This window comes from Nannobrachium achirus (genome assembly GCF_963921795.1).
Source record: "Nannobrachium achirus genome assembly, chromosome: 17".
Taxonomy (NCBI): domain Eukaryota; kingdom Metazoa; phylum Chordata; class Actinopteri; order Myctophiformes; family Myctophidae; genus Nannobrachium; species Nannobrachium achirus.
The window spans coordinates 32295764-32315634 of NC_137824.1; the positions used below are offsets into that span (position 1 = coordinate 32295764).

The window sequence follows — 19871 nt, forward strand, 5'->3', positions numbered from 1 at the left end:
TATCTCTCTATATTTGTTGCCTTTGAGTTCCACTAGCAGCAAGAGGATTGAGCCCATGAACACAGGTTTACTCCAATGATGTGACTGGAGTAAAATATGTGAATTTTAAAACTACAACCCAGTGGTACAGGAGTGCAGTTTCTGTCCACCATCACGGATACTAATGGGTTTGAATCTTTCACGGTGCCTCTGGCTTTGTATATGAACACAGATGGGAGAAAAGGGTGACAAATTGACAACTCTAAATTAAAAACAAATTCTTTTCACAAATTTAAAATCTTTCAGAAATATAATATAATACTATAATCCTTGCCTGGTTAAAACCAGACCGAACACAACACCACCCCCTGGCGGTAGTGGTGTTGTAGTACGGTCTGGCCCTGATCCATTGAGATTTTATTTCCTCAACCAGCTTCAAGGGTTGGCCAATCAGGGTTGTATGCTTGGGGCACGTGGTTTCTGTAGGCTTGGGGCACGTGGTTTGGGGCAATGACGTAGAAATGAAAGCTCTTCCTGAAATCCCAGACTCTTCCCAAAACGAAGTGTGTGATAGAGGCTGGCAACGCCAGGCAACTATAACCCGGCAAGAGACCATAACCCATTTACTGTAGACATGAGGACCCGACAAAATGTCTTCTAAATCCTGACAGTTTTATGAAAAATGTATGTTTCTAATTCTATATGTCAGTGGTTCTCAAACCTTTTCATGTCAAGGACCCCTAGAATTATATGTATTTGGCCGCGGACCCCCATCTCAAAACATTTTGTTCCAGGGACCCTGTGAAAGAAAGATTTGAGTTACAAATGTTTTAGAAATATAATATATCCACAAGTTTCCCGACAAGCTTACTGGGGAAAAGGGGGTGTGTTAATGTGGGCTTGACTTCCTCCACACAGCTGATTCAAATCACTTAACAAAGCACCAAGTAATCACCATGCAGAGATTCAGGTGTCACAGGCTCACACAGCAACAGCACAGCAACCAGTCAGAATGAAAGAGCTAAAAGGAACAAGGATAGAGGATGGGACACCGACATCATTTTCGCTATCACGCAATTCCAATTAATCGTTCATAAATAGTGTTTGTTCATGAGCTGATCTACTGTGGCCAGCCCAGCTCCATTCACTGCCATGTATTTCATCGCACTTCCGAGTTTTGACACCCATGGTGAGTGTCATGGCCGGTCATGGCGGTAAAATAACTTCCTTGAAAAGGAACAGGAAGTGATACCCAACTTTCACGCAAGGGCTCATGGGACACAGGAAAAATCAAAGATTTGCAGATATATCAGATGTACAAGCTCATAGCACTATGAGCTTGTATATTTGCTATTTTTTGAATAGCTAAAGTATAGAATAATTGTTGGAGTGGTTAAAATCTAAAGTGACACAGATGCGTTTCCGGTCTTAAAAATACTCAGGTGTTTGCTGTTGTTTTTCCAGCTCATGTGTGCGTCCATCCTGGAGTGCATCATGGAGGAGGTGAGGCGCTATGAAGCGGACCCCAGGAACGTGGGCCTGGACCCCAGCATGGCTCTGGTGATAGACGGACGCAGCCTGGCCATGGCTCTGGAGTCTGACCTGAGGGTAGTGTTGACTCCGTCGAAGACTGCTTTTTTCACTGAAAACTAAATAAACACGAAATAAAAACTAAGCTATGATGACTAAAGCCATGACTAGATATACTGACAAGTTTGACGTCAACAAATAGAAATAGACTAAAATGTTTATGAGGGACTAGTGGAGAAGAGATCCAGTAGAACTAAAAAACAAGCCATTTTATGTTTGGTGGCGCTCTGAAAATGGCCAATCTACAAGCTCACAACGCATCGCAGCGTGACACGTTGTGAGCTTGTAGAACAGCTATTTTCAGCATGCAACCAAGTGTAAAATCAGCCATTATGACGCCATCAAGGCCCGCCAAAATATATATATACTGTAGATTTAGTCGACTAAAATCGTATGATATTTTGTCGACTAAAGCTTGACTAAAACATTTCAGATGACTAAAATATGACTAAAACTAAATCAAAATTTGCTGTCAAAATCAACACTGACCTGCAGGAAAGCTTTGTGGACGTGGCTCGCCGCTGCCGCTCCGTCCTCTGCTGCAGGGTGACACCCTTACAGAAGAGTCAAGTTGTCAAGGTCGTCCGGGAGAAACTCAAGGTCATGACACTTGCTGTTGGTAAGTGTGAAACTGTATTCTTTTTTTCTGTATTATTGGTACTATTTATTTTTATCTATGAATTTTAATCGACTGTTGTTGTTTATTTCGATGAATGTTTTTATAATGTTTTTTCATGTTTTTACCGTGACACTGTAAAGCACCTTTTAAACACTGTTTTCGAAAGCACTTTGTATTTTGTTTTATTTTATTATTATTATGTTCTGTGCATTATTGTCTGCTCTTAACCCCACATTCAGGTGACGGTGCTAATGACGTCAACATGATCCAGGCAGCTGATGTGGGCATTGGGATATCTGGTCAGGAGGGGATGCAGGTCTGTCTGTCTGTCTGTCTACATATACGTGTATAAAATCTCTCCTTTATTGCACACAGACCAACAACGTTTGTCTCTTGCAGGCCGTAATGGCGAGCGACTTTGCCATCTCCCGCTTCAAACATCTGAAGAAGCTTCTGTTGGTCCACGGTCACTGGAGCCACACTAGACTGGCAAACATGATCATTTATTTCTTCTATAAGAACGTGGTCAGTTTTCTTTCTCTTACTTTCATAACTGAAATAAATCAAATCACAATCATCACATATTGTATGATCATCTCTCATTATCATACACTGTGAAATGTTTTACCTGCCTAAATAGCAGTGGTGGAAAAAGTAGGCCTACTCACATTTTTTACTTGAGAAAAAGTATCAATACTGCAATGTAAAAATATTCTGTTACAAGTAAAAGTCCGGAATTGAAAGTTTACTTGAGTAAAAGTACAAAAGTATTGGTATCAAATATGTAATTAAAGTACAGAAAGTAAAGGTAGTCATTGTGCAATGCAGAATGTTCCATTTCACAAGTTCAATATCTTTTGAAAATAGCAGATCTACAAGCTCACAATGAGCTTGTAGATGGCCAAATGGCCAAAATGTATACGGGGCTGAAGTGGTTAATGTACTGTAACAATAATCTAAATCTACAAAGTAACTAGTAACTAAAGTTTTCATATACTGTAAGTATAGTGAAGTAAAAGTACAATATTTGCCTCTGAGGTGTAGTGGAGTAGAAGTAAATGCACTGACAATTTGGAAATACTCCAGTAAAGTAAAAGTATCATAAAACTGTACATCAAGTAAAGCACTTTAAGTAAATGTGCCTAGTTACTTTACACCACTGCTTTAAGTAAGAGTATGTTCGTTGCATGTCCTCCCGCAGGCCTATGTGAACCTGCTGTTCTGGTATCAGTTCTTCTGTGGCTTCTCGGGGACCACCATGATAGACTACTGGCTGCTCATCTTCTTCAACCTCTTCTTCACGTCGGCGCCGCCCATCATGTTTGGGATGATGGACAGAGATGTTTCTGCTGAGATGCTGTTGGGCGTTCCTGAGCTCTACAGGACCGGACAGGGCTTGGGGGTCAGGAACCACTTTAACCATTATTTTATGCTTTAGCTATTGAAAAATAGCAGATATAAAAGCTCACAGCACGGCACTGAGTGCCGCGCTGCGAGCTTGTAGATCTGCTATATTCGAAAAAACTTGATTTTTTTGTTTTTGTTGTTGTTGTAAATCCTTGAATATATCTTTTCAAAAGAAAACATTTGTAGATCAAATATTTGCTTCTGGGGGTCCCTGGAACAACATATTTTGAGACGGCCAAATACGTGTCATTTTGGGGGTTCCTTGACATGAAAAAGTTTGAGAACCGGTGATTTAGAAAAGGATTTAGAAGACGTTTATATTATCGGGTCAAAATATTCAAAGACTTGCACACAATTTGTTCATGATTTTTCAAAAATTGCAGATCTACAAGCTTGCAGCGTTATGAGCTTGTATATCTGCTATCTTTTAATAGTTAAAGCATAACATTAATGGTTAAAGTAATAATGCGTTCCAGGTCTAAATGGCTTAAGTAAAAGTATCAATACCGCAATGCAGAAACACTGTTACAAGTAAAAGACCGGAATTCAAAATTTACTTGAGTAATAGTACAAAAGCATTGCCATCAAAATATAGTTAAAGTACTAAAAGTCAAAGTACTCATTGTGCAGAATGTCCCATTTCACAAGTTCAAAATGTTTAGAAACCTTTCAAAAATAGCTGATCTACAAGTTCATTGTAGATCAGCTATTCTACCACTTTTTGTGGTCACATGTTCAGATACTGGATTCTGATTGGCTTAAAACAGTGGTAAATCAGTCAACAACCTTGAGTTGGCTCATGGACCCCGCCCACTGTTGTGTTGCAGTTGTAACATTTCAAGTTACAACTGTTTTCTTTCATTTATATGGTAGAAGTGGTAGAAAAGCAATTTACCATTCGAGGGTCGTTCGCCTCGTGCCACAACCCTGAAACAGTGGTAAATCAGCCAACAACCCACTCCTTCTCATGGTAAATGGCTTACTTTTCAAATGGCTGAAATAGGCCTATATTATGCAGCTAAGTGGTTAGTGTGTTTTGGAATAATAATCAAAAATCTACATAGTAACGAGTAACTAAAGTTTTCATATAATTTTAGTGGAATAAAAGTACAATATTTCCCTCTGAGGTGTAGTGGGGTAGAAGTAAAAGTATTGAACATTTTTAAATACTGAAGAAAGTAAAAATATCAGAACTTGAGTACATGTGCTTAATGGATTATGGAGTCCCATGGAGACTTGAGTTCAATAAAATACAAATGTTTTTGTTGCATTCTTAAGACAATGCATTTGTGTCCTCATCCGGAATCAATGGGGGTACATTTATTATAATCACATTTTTGTCTTAAAATGCAACAAAAACTAAAAAATAATATTGTCTATAAGTCTCTATAGGTCGAGTAATCAATAGAAAATAAGTCACTTTGGGGCTGAACAATTCCTTTAAGTTTAAGACAATGTACAGTCTAAATACTACAGCCAAAAGTTCCCTTTTGATTATTGAAATTGTGTCTAAGAATGAATTTACACATTGTGTGTGTATTGTATATGTGCATCTGTGTGCGTGCGTGCGTGTGGATGTGTTTAGGAATACAAATTTTCGACGTTCTGGTATGCCATCCTAGATGCCTTCTATCAAAGCCTAGTGTGTTTCTTCATTCCATACTTGGTAAGACAGAATCTGATGGTAGATAGTAGAAAAGTGCATTCATAACTTCTGCTTTCTTGTTAACCATTTTTTCTTTAACTTACATGACATTGCGAGCCTGTACATAATGCTATTTCCGTTAGTTGGTGTTTTTATTATTTAGTGTAGGGCCCTTGGGGATTCTGGCTTACAGTATACTATAAGTACAGTATAGGTTTTAAGCGCTATGTTTTGATAGTAATAACTGCAATACAGTGCTTGTTCAGTAAAGCAGGGCTGTGTGTGTGTGTGTGTGTGTGTGTGTGTGTGTGTGTGTGTGTGTGTGTGTGTGTGTGTGTGTGTGTGTGTGTGTGTGTGTGTGTGTGTGTGTGTGTGTGTGTGTGTGTGTGTGTGTGTGTGTGTGTGTGTGTGTGTGTGTGTGTGTGTGTGTGTGTGTGTGTGTGTGTGTGTGTGTGTGTTGTGTTTGAAATAAAAAGCTTTTGTTATTTATTTCATTGATGTTATGCTAAATTGAATTGATTATTTCAAGGGACCTAAAAGCATTTTTTATTTTTCTGTCCTTCCTGGCTTTTTGCCCTTTTGTACCAAAGATTTACAACACCAGAGGTTAAGTTGGCTTGCCCCTAAAATGATGAAATTCCAGGCCTGGTAACAGGGGTCTCTATGTCTCTTCATCTCTTTAATGAATAGAAAATACATTTTCTGGTGGGTCACCAATTTCTTCCAACCAGGGGAGAGAACCCATTCATCACCTTACATTTTCAGAGTTCCAATTCCAATGTTGTTTGCTAATTTCTTTGTTTGTAGGCCTACATTTCCAATATCACGTGTTTATCTTGTATGAGTTCTCCCTCCTGATTGGATGAAATTGGTATCCCTACCTTTTAAAAAGTATTTCTTTTTAAAGAGCTGTGGAGACAGAGAGACCCTGTTAGATTAATATCAGAATATAGAGCTATTTACATAATATTTTTATATAGTGTTTTTGTTTGTTTTAATTACACACTGTCTTCTTCCTTCAGACTTATCGAGATTCTGACATCGACATCTATACCTTCGGAATGCCGATGAACACAGTGTCTTTGTTTACCATTCTGCTGCATCTCTCCATTGAGATCAAGTCTTGGGTAAGTTGAGGATCGACACCAGATTAGATTTATTTATCCCAGAGGGAGAGTCTAACAGCTTTACAGCTGCCGCAGACAAGCGTCGTAAATAAACGCCATACGAGCCGACAAAACAATAAAGGCATCCATGTGCATAATATTGATTTGAATAATACTAAAACATAGTTAGTGTTAGGGATGTTTTAGCTCTTACAGCTGCCCAACCAGTAGTAACAACTAAACACCTAGGATGAACATAGACAGAGGACTGCTTAAATAAACCGCTTGAGATTTACTGTGGGTAAGAGGGCGTATGAGCTTGTTAGCTAATGAGAATGAACATGAGGTGACAGACTGCAATTGTGGGAGTGTGAATGAATTAACTTGTTTGCGAATTAACGAAGGGGGGGCTTCTGTATATAAAATAACTTCCGCAGGCTCAATTTATATATTGAAAAACATGTACGGTACTTTAGCATATAGTCACTCTTGGGTGGAAACATTGAACGTATAAGTGTCCAAAACTGATACTTTTCAGGAAATGGTTCCGTGAACCCAACATATTTATTATTTACTCACAAGCTCTTGTTAATAATTTGAATTGGTTCAATATTTATTTATTTCCGCCACACTGTCATTTGACATAGTAGGGCATTCATTCATCAAAAACACCTGTTAAATCTGTGCTGGTTTCATCATTCTTCATTATTGAGTGTGTTTGTTGAAAGGGAGAGCTGCTGTATGATTTGCTGATATGAACGGGCAGTGATGATGAGTATTAACGTTGACATTTGTTGGCGGTGCGTGTTATTGGCTGTCAGACGGTGGTCCACTGGGTCGTCATGGCGGGCAGCGTGGGGGTCTACTTCGCTGTGACCCTGGCCTATGGCGCCATCTGCGTTACCTGTAACCCTCCGTCCAACCCCTACTGGACCCTCCAGCGCCAGATGGCCGAGCCCGTCTTCTACCTGGTGTGCCTGATCACCACCGTGGTGGCGCTGCTGCCCAGGTAATACCATCTGCAGGCCCAGATTGTGTGATTCCCCTCTAAAACCCAATGTGTGAGTGTCAGCCACTCGAACGTAAAGCCAACCGCTGTGAAAGAGTGAAGCAATGTTGTTTTATTTATTCATTTATTGGACCTTATTGATCAGTTCTGTTGAGATATCAAGGGGGCCCTGTCCAGAGTAGCAGAAGCGTTGTGAAAGTTTCAAACAACATAAAACATCAACATAAAATGTTGAAATTACAGTGTTGTTAATCACATAAAGCAACAACGAAATCACCTAAATCACATTTCAATTCAAGTAAAAAGGTACCAAGACTTAGGGTTTGTTCAGCAGCCTGATGGTTGCTACTACGTTCAGAAGTCTTGCCTGGCAATGGTTTCGCGGCAACGTCCCTTAAAGATGTAACGTAACGGGGTGTCGTTTTAACGTATTTAATCAAGATCTCGTGGGCAGATTCCTAACCGGATAACGTTTAAATAGTGAAGGTCGGGGCTGAGCGAGCAGGATGGCTCGCTGTTCCCCTCTCCGTGCAGAAGAGCTCACAATGCTCTGGGTTTACATCAAAGAGACGCATATTTTCCACTGGCCTACTTTCCCACCACCACCGCCAACACCCCCCTCTCTCTCCTCTCCCCCCCAGGTACATGTTCCACGTGGTGAGGAACACCATGGCCCCCTCCCCCCTGCTGCGGGCGCGTCATCTGGACCGCCTGGAGACCTCCGTCAAGCAGCCCGGCATGAAGGAGTGGAGGAACCTCAGGCAGATGGGGGAGGCGGCTCCCTCTCCCACCCTGGACCAGGACGAAGACGACGATGATCCGCCCCCCTTCATGACCTGATGGTGTCATCATTGTGGACCCGGTTACGGCCTCCTGGAGTGTCGCGGGTCCTTGGTCCCCTCCTTGATGGACAAGAAGGAGCCACAGTGTCAGTGGCAGCATGCTACACCAGCAGAGCGGTAGCCACATGAACCTTAACATCCTCTATTCTTGGGAGGGAACATTCTACGAAAATAGACAATCTACGCAAGCTCCCAACGGGCCCCAACGTGACGCGGTGTGAGCTTGTCGATCGGCTCTTTCCTGGCGAATAGATTTGGTGTGTTTACTGTGTAGAGGGAAATAAAAGGAGGATTTCATGTTTAATTTATTCACGGCAATGTTGAGGTGGCTAAAAGAGTTTTGAACTGGTTCATATGTGGATATGTCTCAGTGTAAAATAGTGTTTCACGTTTTTTTGGAGAGTAGGCGGGTGGGGGGTGTTACATAAGAACAATCTGGAAAACGAAGCTGTTTTTCAATAACAAAATTCTTCCTCTGTCTGTGTTGTGACAAATCATCAGCTACGGTGATGAGTTCATTTTGTAATGGAATGCTTGAGGAGAGAAACCCCCCCCCCACTCTCTCCTTGTAACAAGCTTCCAAAGTGAACACATAAGCCTGTTACTTTCCTGATGGGTTTTGAGTGCACACTGGTAACCCAATCAGTCACGCTACCCGCCCTGCCAAAAAAAAAAAAAGGCTTTTCCAGAACAAAATGGCTCACGGACATTTAAAACATTCCCCTCACCTACAAACCCTGATGTAAAATTGCTCAAATGGATGTATCGTCCCCACATGATGCATTGCTTCATTTGCATCCCATCGATGCACTCATGGTTTTGCAGATGGCACAACATGCTTTGAGATTTTCATCCCGTTTGTCTATATTTAGAGCAGTTACATATGACTGTGTCAGAGAGGAGGAAAATGGCGATTTTTAGTGTTTATTAAGGCTGGGCCTGAAAATACAGCGTGTAGGCCTATTTGTTTGTTTTGTGTGTTCTTCAAAAGTTCCACACAGATCAATATTCAAATAATGACACTGCTGTAGATATATCTTAATAGACCCCACTGAACAGCATCTCCTATTTCCGAGCCCCAGATAAAATGGCAACATCACAAAATTGAGAGCAAGAGACAAAGCTATTAAAATGTAAAGTCAGCTGCCTTTATTTATGAAATAAAAATGTGAAGCAGCAGAATCCACCTGTCTGAGATAACTCTTTATACAATTGTTTATATAACAAGTACCTTGCCTTCATTTTGAGACAAGGCTGCTCTCTAGTGGTCCGATGGTGAGCAGCACAGAGGTCAATTATGACAATGTCATTGAAAGATACAGACCCACTGTATGCGAGCTTGTACTGTAGCTCTGCTATTTTTTTAAATTGTGAAAATTTGTGAAAATCTTTTTTTTCTTTCAAAGCAAACTTTTGTAACCCCAATCTCTGCTTCTGGGCGGTCCCTGGAACAACATATTTTGAGATGGGGGGTCTGTGACTCTGTGGCCAAATACATATAATTTTGGGGGTCCTTGACATGAACAAGTTTCTGATTTAGAAGACATTTACAGAATCGGTTCAAAAATATTCGAAGACTTGATATTCAAAGACAAACTTTCATGATTTTTCAAAAATAGATCTACAAGCTGTAGATCTGCTATTTTTCATTAGTTAAAGCATAAAATAATGGCTGAAGTGGTTAAAATCTAAAGTGACAAAGACGCGTTCCCGGCCTAAATGGGTTAAAAGAACACAAACAACGTGTTCCTCCACCCGCGTCATCAGCACCCACACCATAGGTGGGGTTGGCGATAGGGCCTTTCTGTGGTGAGTTTGCATGTTCTCCCCGTGTCTCCTTGGGCATAGGCCCTCACGCAAAAACATGCAGTAGTCCTGGTTTCTATACTACCTCCCCCTAGCCAGCCGGGTGCTCCCCAATGTCCCCTGGCGCGGCAGGGGGAGAGCGGAAACCAGGACTACAGGTTAGGTAGTCACCGGGTGAGAAAAAATGGGTTGCAAAAAACGTGGGATAAAAAACATTAAAAAAAAATTTAAAAAAAGAACACGAACATAATAAGTTGTACAATGTGGGAGCTCAAAGAATATTTAACATCGACTATAAATATATATTTTAATTAACAACTAAATTATTATTAGTATCATATGATTATTCATTATTAGTTAAACAAATCATGATTGCTTTGACATTCTCCCCAAGGTATGTCTACAAGTCAAGACAATCAAACCAATACTTACAAATAATTATTAATTACACCTCTTGGTGATGGATACTGTACTGAGTCTGTGTTTTGCAGAAATCAGAACTGTTCCATTAAGTGCTTGATAGGAGGGAGTGGAGGGCAGCGATCCAGGAGTACCCAATCGCATCATTCCATTAAGTGAAACACTATTATTATAATCTAAATATTAGATATTGGTCAATAAGGCCTCCCCTTTGAACAGAGTACTATTGATATAATAGTTATTCCCATTTTGTTATATTTAATCATTGTGTAATCAAGTGTCTCCAAAAAAGAAAAGAAAAATTGTATGCATATATTACATGCATAAAAACATACTTTAATACAATATATATACATACTGTACATACATAATGTACAGAAACGAATAAGAAAGCATAAAGAAAGAATATATGTAGACTGAAGATTATGTAACTAAAAATGTAATTATTTGACATACAGTCCTATCAGCAACCAACACCTTGATTTTGCATGGCTGTGTGCCTGTTAACTCATTTTGTGCCCGCGATTTTCGGTCGCAATGATGTCCAGAGTGCCTCACGCAGGCTCCATCCGCTTGCACTCTCTTATTTTGAAAGCCAGAAGTGCCACAGCGTGATCACTTCCGGTCTGACGTCATCGGGTCGTGCGCCGGAACCGATCATTGTTTACGTGGTGCCATGCTGGATTGCAATGGAGCGTTTATACATGTGTTATATAAGCGAGCATCTGCCTCCATCTTCGCTTCTAAAGTGTTGTTTTGAGATAATGGACATTAAAGATGAGATCGGCCGTCCACCTCAATGTTATGGGATGACTATTGTGTGCTCGTGGAGCCGTGATGATGACAAATCAGCGCGGATTTTCGTCTCCGGACATCCGGCCATTCTACTCGGTAATGTACTCAACGTTACAGTAATTTATTACTTTTTGCGCGACATCACGCATTCGGCACTGTAAGTACTCTAGTACTTATTGCGTGACATCACGCAAATGGCACTAGATGAGTTAACAACTTAACCCTTGTCCGTCTGTAACCAAGTCTGTCCGTAAACGTTTGGTCATGGTTTATCTCATGAAGTGGTCATACTGCACATGAGACCCGTCACAGTACATCCGTCTACTACCAGGTAGGCATCATGTCCGGGAACCAGGCGCGTCCGAGATGCCTGGACACCTCGCTGTGGATCTGCTCCACGTTGTTGTACGTGCCATCTGGGACCAGCACCTCCTCCGTGATGGACAGCTGTGTCAACCTTCCCCCGCACAGCTTCACGAACTCCACGAAGCCGCTGCAGGTCACCTCGCACTCGCCGAGCCCGACGGCCGCCAGGCTCCCGCACCGCCGGCCGATCTGGATCAGCTCCTCGTCTAGGGGCTCCAGGCCGTTGGCGCAGACCACCAGCTCCACCAGGCGAGGGCAGTGCAGCCCAACGCGACCCAGCATCTCCTTGCTGACCGCCCGGCCAAAGTACAGGTGGGTGACGGGCGTCTCCTCCAGGAAGAAGGGCTCGAATTCCTCCTCGTAGAGATAGAAGTACATGACGATGTTGACCTTTATGGGTAGCGGAGGAAGAAGCACTCAGATTCTCTTGCTCAAGTGAAAGTAGACATACCACAAAATGTATTTCACCATGATTCTGAATGGAGAAATACTCTGTAAAGTAAAACGCCTGTATTAAAAGTTTTACTTGAGTAAAAGTACAAACATGGATAGGTATCAATCAATATATGTACCTAAAGTACCAAAAGTAAAAGTACTCATTGTCCTAATCCCATTTCAGTTTTTAAATATTTTGTCAAAAACCTTTGAAAATAGCAGACCTACAAGCTCATAGCTCTAATGTAAAGTATAAATGTGGCTTAAAGGGATAGTTCCCCCCAAATAATCTATCTCCCCATAGAGACTTCAATTCATGGATATACATTTTTTGTTTTTGTCAACTTTCCTAAGACAAAAATGTTATGACCAGCAGTGGCTCTCTATGGAGACACAAATAGCTTGCTTTGTTCCCTATGGAGACACAGAGTCTCCTCAAATGATTGGCTTAGGAATGCGACAAAACCAAAAAAAGCTTTAGTTACTTTTGTTACTTTGTAGATTTCCATTATTATTACAAAACATACATTAACCACTTCAGCCCCTATATACATTTCGGCCAATTTATAGGCCTACATTTTATTTTCCTGAATTACATTCTGCATAATGCGTACTTCCTACTTTTGGTACAATAAGTACATTTTGATACCAATCCTTATCTACTATTACTCAAGTAAATTCCGGACTTTCACTTGTAACAGAGCATTTCTACATTGCAGTTTTGATACTTTTACTCAAGGAAAACATTTGAGTAGTTCTTTCCACCACTGCTGTCCACCTCTTTACCTTGGGTGAATGTTGGATGAGGGCCTGCCAGCTGCTCCTCTGGATGGGACGGAAGGGTGTCGTGTGTTGGTCATTCTCGCTCACCACGTCAATGCGGAGATGCTCCAGGTGAACGTGCTTCTCGGACGACAGGGCGAGCAACAGGTCGTCGCTCAGCAGGTGATAGTTCAACGCCAACTCCCTCAGCCCATGGCACTGGTCTGCCACGCACAGGATACCTGATGCACACAGGGCCAAAATAGGTGGGACTAAAAACCGACAAGTACATATAGCATTCTCTTTAAAGGACTTAGTTTTTCTTTTACAACAAGGGTTCATATTTTAAAAAATATGTGCCGCGCTATGGGGCTTTGGGCCCCTGGAACAAAATATTTTGACATATGGGGGTCAGCGGCCAAATGCATATAATTTTGGGGGTCCTTGACATTAAAAGGTTTGAGCACCACTGATAAAGAAACATAAGTTTTTCCGAAAACGGTTTTGAAAGACATTTTTAGAATCGCCCTCAGGTCTTAATAGTTTAAGACAATGAAAAGTACTAACATTTCTTGAAAAGTAACGGTTTTGGACAAGCTTTCCTTCTGACAGTGACAGTGTCTATTGTCTACTCTACTGTCTCGTTCTGGGCACTACTTTTATGAATAAATAGATATTTGGCTAATTTATAGGCCTACTACAATATAATGCTACTCTCGTACCACAGTACAATTCTACGTCCTACTATCCTACTCGTGCTATCCTCTCCACAATGGGGCTTTTAAGCCGTGACATCATTTTGTAGGCAGAGGAGAATCTGCCCCCAGAGCATTTTCTGTCCCTCGCTATTTCAAAAAACAACGACTAAAAAATAACGACTAAAGTATCATTCTAACACTTTCCTTTCAATAACAAAGAGAAGAAAAATGTGTAAATAGTAAAAATAGTAAAAAGATTCACGGAAACTGGGGGCAGAAATTCTCCTCTGCCTACAAAATGATGTCATACTTAACAGCCCCATAAGTAAGTAAGTAAGCCTTGCCGAGCCATGAGGCCCATATGGCTCGGCCGAGCCATGAGGCCCATCTCTCCTCAGTGGGTTTGACCAATCGATCTGAACTTGCACATGAGCATTGACCATTGGCATATGCAGTGAGTGAGGAAGCCAATTCTCCACTTTTGCCAAATGTACTACTGTAAGCTGTTTATTAGCATTTTTGTGAACTCCTCTTCAATTAACACTGATGTAGGTGGAGACAGGGGGAGTGCCTTGTGGGAGCAGTGCCAGCTTTAAATTTGATTGGCAGGTGTTTCCAATTGTCTAATCGTAGCACGCTGTATCTGGGCTCAGGGCCACACGTACACGTTCTCTTCTCACACACACACGCACACACACAGTGACACACACACACACACACACACACACACACACGCGCGCGCACACACACGCAAGCTCGCACGCACGCACACACACAAAGTCGCGCACACACGAAGGTCGCAGTATACCATGAGAAATGTCGCCGCTTGTCAGTCAGTCAGTCAGTCAGTCAGTCGACTGTCAGTCAGTTAGTCAGTCAGACTCAGTACACATATTTACAGTCTATGGGTTGGTTGCTTCGTCACTGTGACATCACAGGTGATATCACAGGTGACATCACCTATGTAAAAGTCCATATACTGTATGGGTATCCCTTTTATGCCCATATATGAAGATCCTTGATGTCATCGATATATATCACTGGCCAGATGGCCAAGACATGGCCCATATCTGTCGCTGGTTCAGATAGGGATCTCCATGTATGGACATAAAATATATTGTAATTTGTATGTATATGGATACATATTATTATTAATAAAGGATAAAATAAAATAAAAAGTCGATATATGGTCACATGTTAAAATGCCTTTCAAATGGGATGAAATTAGATACAGAGGTTTCGTATTATTTTGCTATATATATTTTTTCTTATTTTTTGTATCTATTATCCACATTTTGACTCTCAAATATAATTAATAATTTAATATAATAAAGAAATATTTAATTTGATTACACTGTTTCTAATATTTTGAAAACCTTAAAAATGGCAGATCACGACGCAACACATTGTGAGCTTGTAGATCAGCTATTTTCGCTATTCGCCGTATGATGAAGTGTAAAACCTTGAATGCGTTTATTTGAAGCAGCCATCCTCTCTTTGATCCACTGACCTGCCGGGGACACATAAGGACAGCTGTTCATCTTCAATAGCTTCAGGGTGTCACTGTTGTTGGCCACCAGCACCTTGAGGGACGGGTCATCTACCGGCGTGTCCTCTATCTTAATAGAGGACAGCGACTTGGAGTTGACAAACAGCACCGTCAACGCAGACGCAAAGTGGGACTGAGTGAGACAGAAAGAAAACTTGAATAATTTTTAACCCACTTTTGTCTCCCAATTTATTATGCCAGTAATGGGTTCCATTTTCTATAAGGTGGCATTCCTGTTTCCTGTTCCGAGTCTTCTCATAGCTTAATTTGATCAGTGGCAGATTGTAACTGAAATGAACAAAACCTTATTATTGTATGTGTTCCTGTTTTGCTGCTGCGTTCTGCTGCTACAGTATGGGGCGGCAGTGGTGGCTCCCTCAGAGTTAGTGTAGAAGTGTCCTTGAGCAAGACACTGAACCCCTAATTGCTCCCGATGAATATTCTAATATTTGACAGTTTGGCCAATGTTTAATTTGTCATTTTAGAGGTAATAAAACGTCCTTGAATTGTCAATTTAGAAATGTGTAGATACCCTCTATATACACTTAAACGTTATGTTGGTTTGTACACTGTTGAGTGAGAAAACAACATTGCACATCATTCTGTGCCAATGACGGTTTAAAAGCCCTGGGTGCCAATGACGGTTTATGACGGTTTTTGTGTTTTTTGTATAGAAAAAAAAATCTTTTTTTTTTTTTTTTTTTTTTTTAAGATGTCAAAATGACCTGAGATCAGAGAGATGCTTTTCTCTGTTTGTGTGTTCGCTCCCTCGTTTAGCTGATTGAGAAAATGTGTGTTCATGTGTGTTCATTCTAGTGGATTTTCATTCAAACAGCTCTATCTCTGGAACCATTTGTCTGATTGACAAAATTCTTTTTGCCACTGAATCACAACAACTGTGTCTGTTTCTGTGGGGAAAAAAATATATAAAAAAAAACATTTTTTTTCATTGCATAGTAAAGAAAAACATACAAAATCGTGGCACACCTACCTTGGAGCCATTTTGGCATTTGGCACAGAATGAGTTAAGTTAATCATCTGGGGACTCCCAAAAATAATTTGGGGACTCCCCTGGGGGTCCTGACCCACAGGTTGAGAACCACTGCTCTAGATGATGCACTATGAACCTCTATACAGTATGTTTGATAAACTTCAGAACTTTCTGTTTGAGATACTGCCTGGTGTCATCTTGTTCTCTACGCTTGCTCTTTGCTAACATTCATCACCTATAATAAAGCAATACTCTTAGCACCAGCTCAGTGTTCTTGTGGTTTGAGGGTCTGCCCTGAGATTAGGAGGTCAGGGTTCAATCCTCCGGGCGGGTCATAGCAGAGACCATAATACCTCCCTGCTTGGCACTCAGCACCAAGGGTTGGATTGGGGGTCTACATACAGTACTAGCGTCATCATGTACACTGTCCAGAGGGTGTACTTGTACATCATCGCTGGGGGATGTAAATCAAGCCACCTCACGCTACAGAAACAGGTAGGCTTCTGCCCTATGGGCCACAAAAGGCTACTTACTTACTTAGGACCATCGATGGTCTATTATATTCACAAGTTAGAGTTGGATTAGTCACATTAGTTATATATGATGTTACTCTTAAAGCTGTACTGTGGAAGCTGCTCAACTAGTGGTCAGTAGCGGTATTGCTTTTTTCGGCCGGAGTCGCGGGGGTCCGCGGACCACCGCGAGCACCTCCGCCTCGCCGATACGCATCCGTAGAGCCGTCTCCCATCATTTTTAGACCAGGATTGAGGGAGTAGCAGGCAAGATTCCTTCACCAATGTAAACACAGTTGCTGTCACAACTATGTAGAAAACATATAAAGAAAAGGCTTTTGGGGCTGAAATTAACGGAGTGGGGGTTCTAAAACTTTAGCGATTTAATAGTTAGGACAATTTTAAGATACGTTTTATAAAAAAAGTTACATAGTATAACTTTAACATACAGTAAATAGGACTATAAAAGTGATCAGAAATGTGCACACCAGCGTACCTGCTTTTATGTGTGTGTGTGCGTGTGTGTGTGTGTGTGTGTGTGTGTGTGTGTGTGTGTGTGTGTGTGTGTGTGTGCGTGTATGTGCGTGCGTGCGTGCTTATGAGCGTGTACCTGGCACATGTCCATGAAGCTGGGCCGAGCTGTTGAGATGAGCCCCAGGGTTTGAATGGTGCAGTTCACCAGCTGAGAGAGGATGTCGCACGCAGCCTCTGCAGACTCCGTACAGCTGTCCACCTGTTTACATTTGATTTCATCGTTTTGGGAATCAAAAAACAAACAAAACTGGAATTAACTCAAAGAAGGAGGTTTAAGAATCTTGGGCAGAAATGGTGAGGCGGGAGTCTCAATGATGTGTTAAACCAATTAGCTCAGACAGAGAGTTGCTGCGTCATGAACATGTTAACGACAGATGGTCTGAAAGCAGATCCCACATGGTTTATGACAGCTCTACTTGAGCGCCAGCTTCTGACACCACAGTCTTTTGCCCTTCATTTTATAGAAAGGTGATTGAAAAATAACAGTCCTTGCATGCATTAGAAGGACAATATCAGTCACCAGAAGAGTTCGAAGTTGTATGGGCTTATATACAGTAGGAGAGAGGCATATCTGATCAAATTAATATAAAATATCTAAATATTGAATCAAGCTAATTAAAAAACTGTCTGGGCACACAAAAATCTGAGTGGATATGAAAATGCCAACATAAGTGTTTTGAAGTAAAATACACCTTTACATGATTAAATCCAAGAAAAATATGCCATTTGTTATATAAGGCCCTTTTTCGTCCATGCCTTACCCTTATCCCTAAACCTCTTTGCCTTTTTTTACAATTAAAAAAAAGAAAAATAGTTCAAATAGCTGATTCACAATCGATGTAGATCGGCTATTTGAAGTATTTTAAAATAGTAAAAAAAAAGAGGCATGGACGAAAATATAACTCACAGTCTCATATCACAATATCGATTTAATATGCACATTATCGATATAATATCCACATATCGCCCAGCCCTAACAGAGAGGCGGGACACGGTTTTCACCTTGAAGCTGATAAACTGCAGGTGATGCGCGTGTCTCTTGATGATCTGTTGGATGAGGTCGGGGTGCGTGGAGCGCAGGTACGACGTGGCCGGCTGGTTCAGCTCAAACTCGAACCTCCTCCACAGGGCGGGGAAGTGGAAGACCTCGTTCCAGTCGCGGCACACGGACGAGGCCTGCGTGCGGTCCACCAGGGACAGGTTTTGGAAGATCTGTAGGACCACGTGATGAGGCAGGTTCCCCCAGTCCTCCATGTGTCTGCCCTGGAGGCCCGAAGTGGAAACACTGGCCTTATTTCTCTTGGCAGCGCCCTCCTCAGGGGCAGGGAATGTTCGACTCATCAATCCTCGCTTCATTCTGAAAGAAGGCAGAGCAAGGAGACTGTCCATAATGTTTTTTTTTAGTTTTTTAATAATATATTAATAATATAATATATAATATATATTATATTATATTATATTTGTTTGTTAAAATAAGAGGTAAATAGCTCTATATTCTAATGAGTAATCATTACTATAGTGTGTTTTATTCAGTGACATTCCCTGACTGTATTTCTCTCCAGCTCTTTAGTCAAATGAAAATAAATGTTCATGTCAGGTGACCAATCATACAGGATAAACAAGTGAAATTGGATGTGATGAAGTAAAAGAAAATTGGCGCTGGAACACTATAAATTTGAAGCTGATAAATGGGTTTTTCCTCCTGATTGGATGAAGAAAATGCTGACCCACCTGAACATGTATTTTCTGTATTAACTGAAGAGACAGGGAGCTCCTATTTCTAAACAAAATCTCTATAGCAATGATTACTATCAGATTATAGAGCTTTAACGTTATACCAAGTTACAACACATTTAGTTTTAACCAAAAGAATAGCAAAGATAATAAAGCACAACACATGTAACTATATAGATTTACTTAAGTACAATTTTGAGGTATTTTTTTCAATAACTTTTTTAATTTATTTTTAATAATTATTTGTGAAAATGGAAAAAATTAAATACAATAAAAATGTATAAAAAAATAAATGAAAGTTAAATATTGAATCAAGCAAATTAAAAACTGTTCAGGGTGTTCATAAAAGCCTGATTAGACGATAAAATGACCAAAGGTTTTTTGAAAGTGTGATGCCCCACACACTATAGAGATGGTATAGTCTGGGAAATATTGAAATATTTGCCTCCACATCACACACAACAAAAAGGAAATAGGCTAAAAATAAAAAATAAAAGATCTAACTAGTTTTTATTTAGGAAGCTTCCTAAATAAAAACAGTAGGCTACTTACTTGATTGGATAACATATAGGTCAATGTTCCATAACTTCCATTCAGGTTTTTGCACAAACATCACTCAGGAACGGCAGGATGAAAAACTGGAGACAAAGACCCATCCCATTATAAACGCTTTGCAGACAGCTCAACACATCACACATACAGACAGTACAGTAACAACATAATGTCAGGTAGCAGCGTTATCATTTCTCAGGACTTACCTGCTATAGCAGAGTGTCGTACTGGCAGTGTGTTGCTCTGTTTACTTAACACAGACCACTACACGTGCACTGAGATGAGAAAGTAGGGCAGTGTGTCAATCTGGGGCACGTGCGTGTGTGCGTGCGCGCCATTCTGGCAGAGAGATTAGTCACTAGTGGTGCGTCGTGCGTGTGTGTGCGTGTGCGTGCGTGCGTGCGTGCGTGCGTGTGTGAGAGAGAGAGAGAGAGAGAGAGAGAGAGAGAGAGAGAGAGAGAGAGGTATTGTAAGGTAAGGTCATTTACAGTAGCCTATTGTGCAAAGTCATGCACTAAAA

The 19871-nt window shown here is 41.0% G+C and overlaps 1 protein-coding gene across 2 annotated transcripts; it reads right to left on the minus strand.

Moving 5' to 3' along the window:
* Positions 1 to 11178: 11178 nt before the first annotated feature.
* On the minus strand, positions 11179 to 19576 carry fbxl3l (F-box and leucine-rich repeat protein 3, like). Of its 2 annotated transcripts, XM_080745777.1 has the most exons (7): positions 19558 to 19576; positions 19352 to 19437; positions 18068 to 18422; positions 17142 to 17264; positions 14990 to 15161; positions 12806 to 13023; positions 11179 to 11974 (listed from the first exon to the last, which is right to left on the minus strand). In XM_080745777.1, the coding sequence occupies exons 3-7, from the start codon at positions 18419 to 18421 to the stop codon at positions 11543 to 11545; spliced, it is 1299 nt and encodes a 432-aa protein (XP_080601903.1). In that variant the 5' UTR covers position 18422; positions 19352 to 19437; positions 19558 to 19576; the 3' UTR covers positions 11179 to 11542. The 2 variants fall into 2 exon arrangements, with proteins under 2 accessions (XP_080601903.1, XP_080601902.1); XM_080745776.1 differs by lacking the exon at positions 19558 to 19576 and having other exon boundaries at positions 19352 to 19487.
* Between the last annotated feature and the right edge of the window lie 295 nt (positions 19577 to 19871).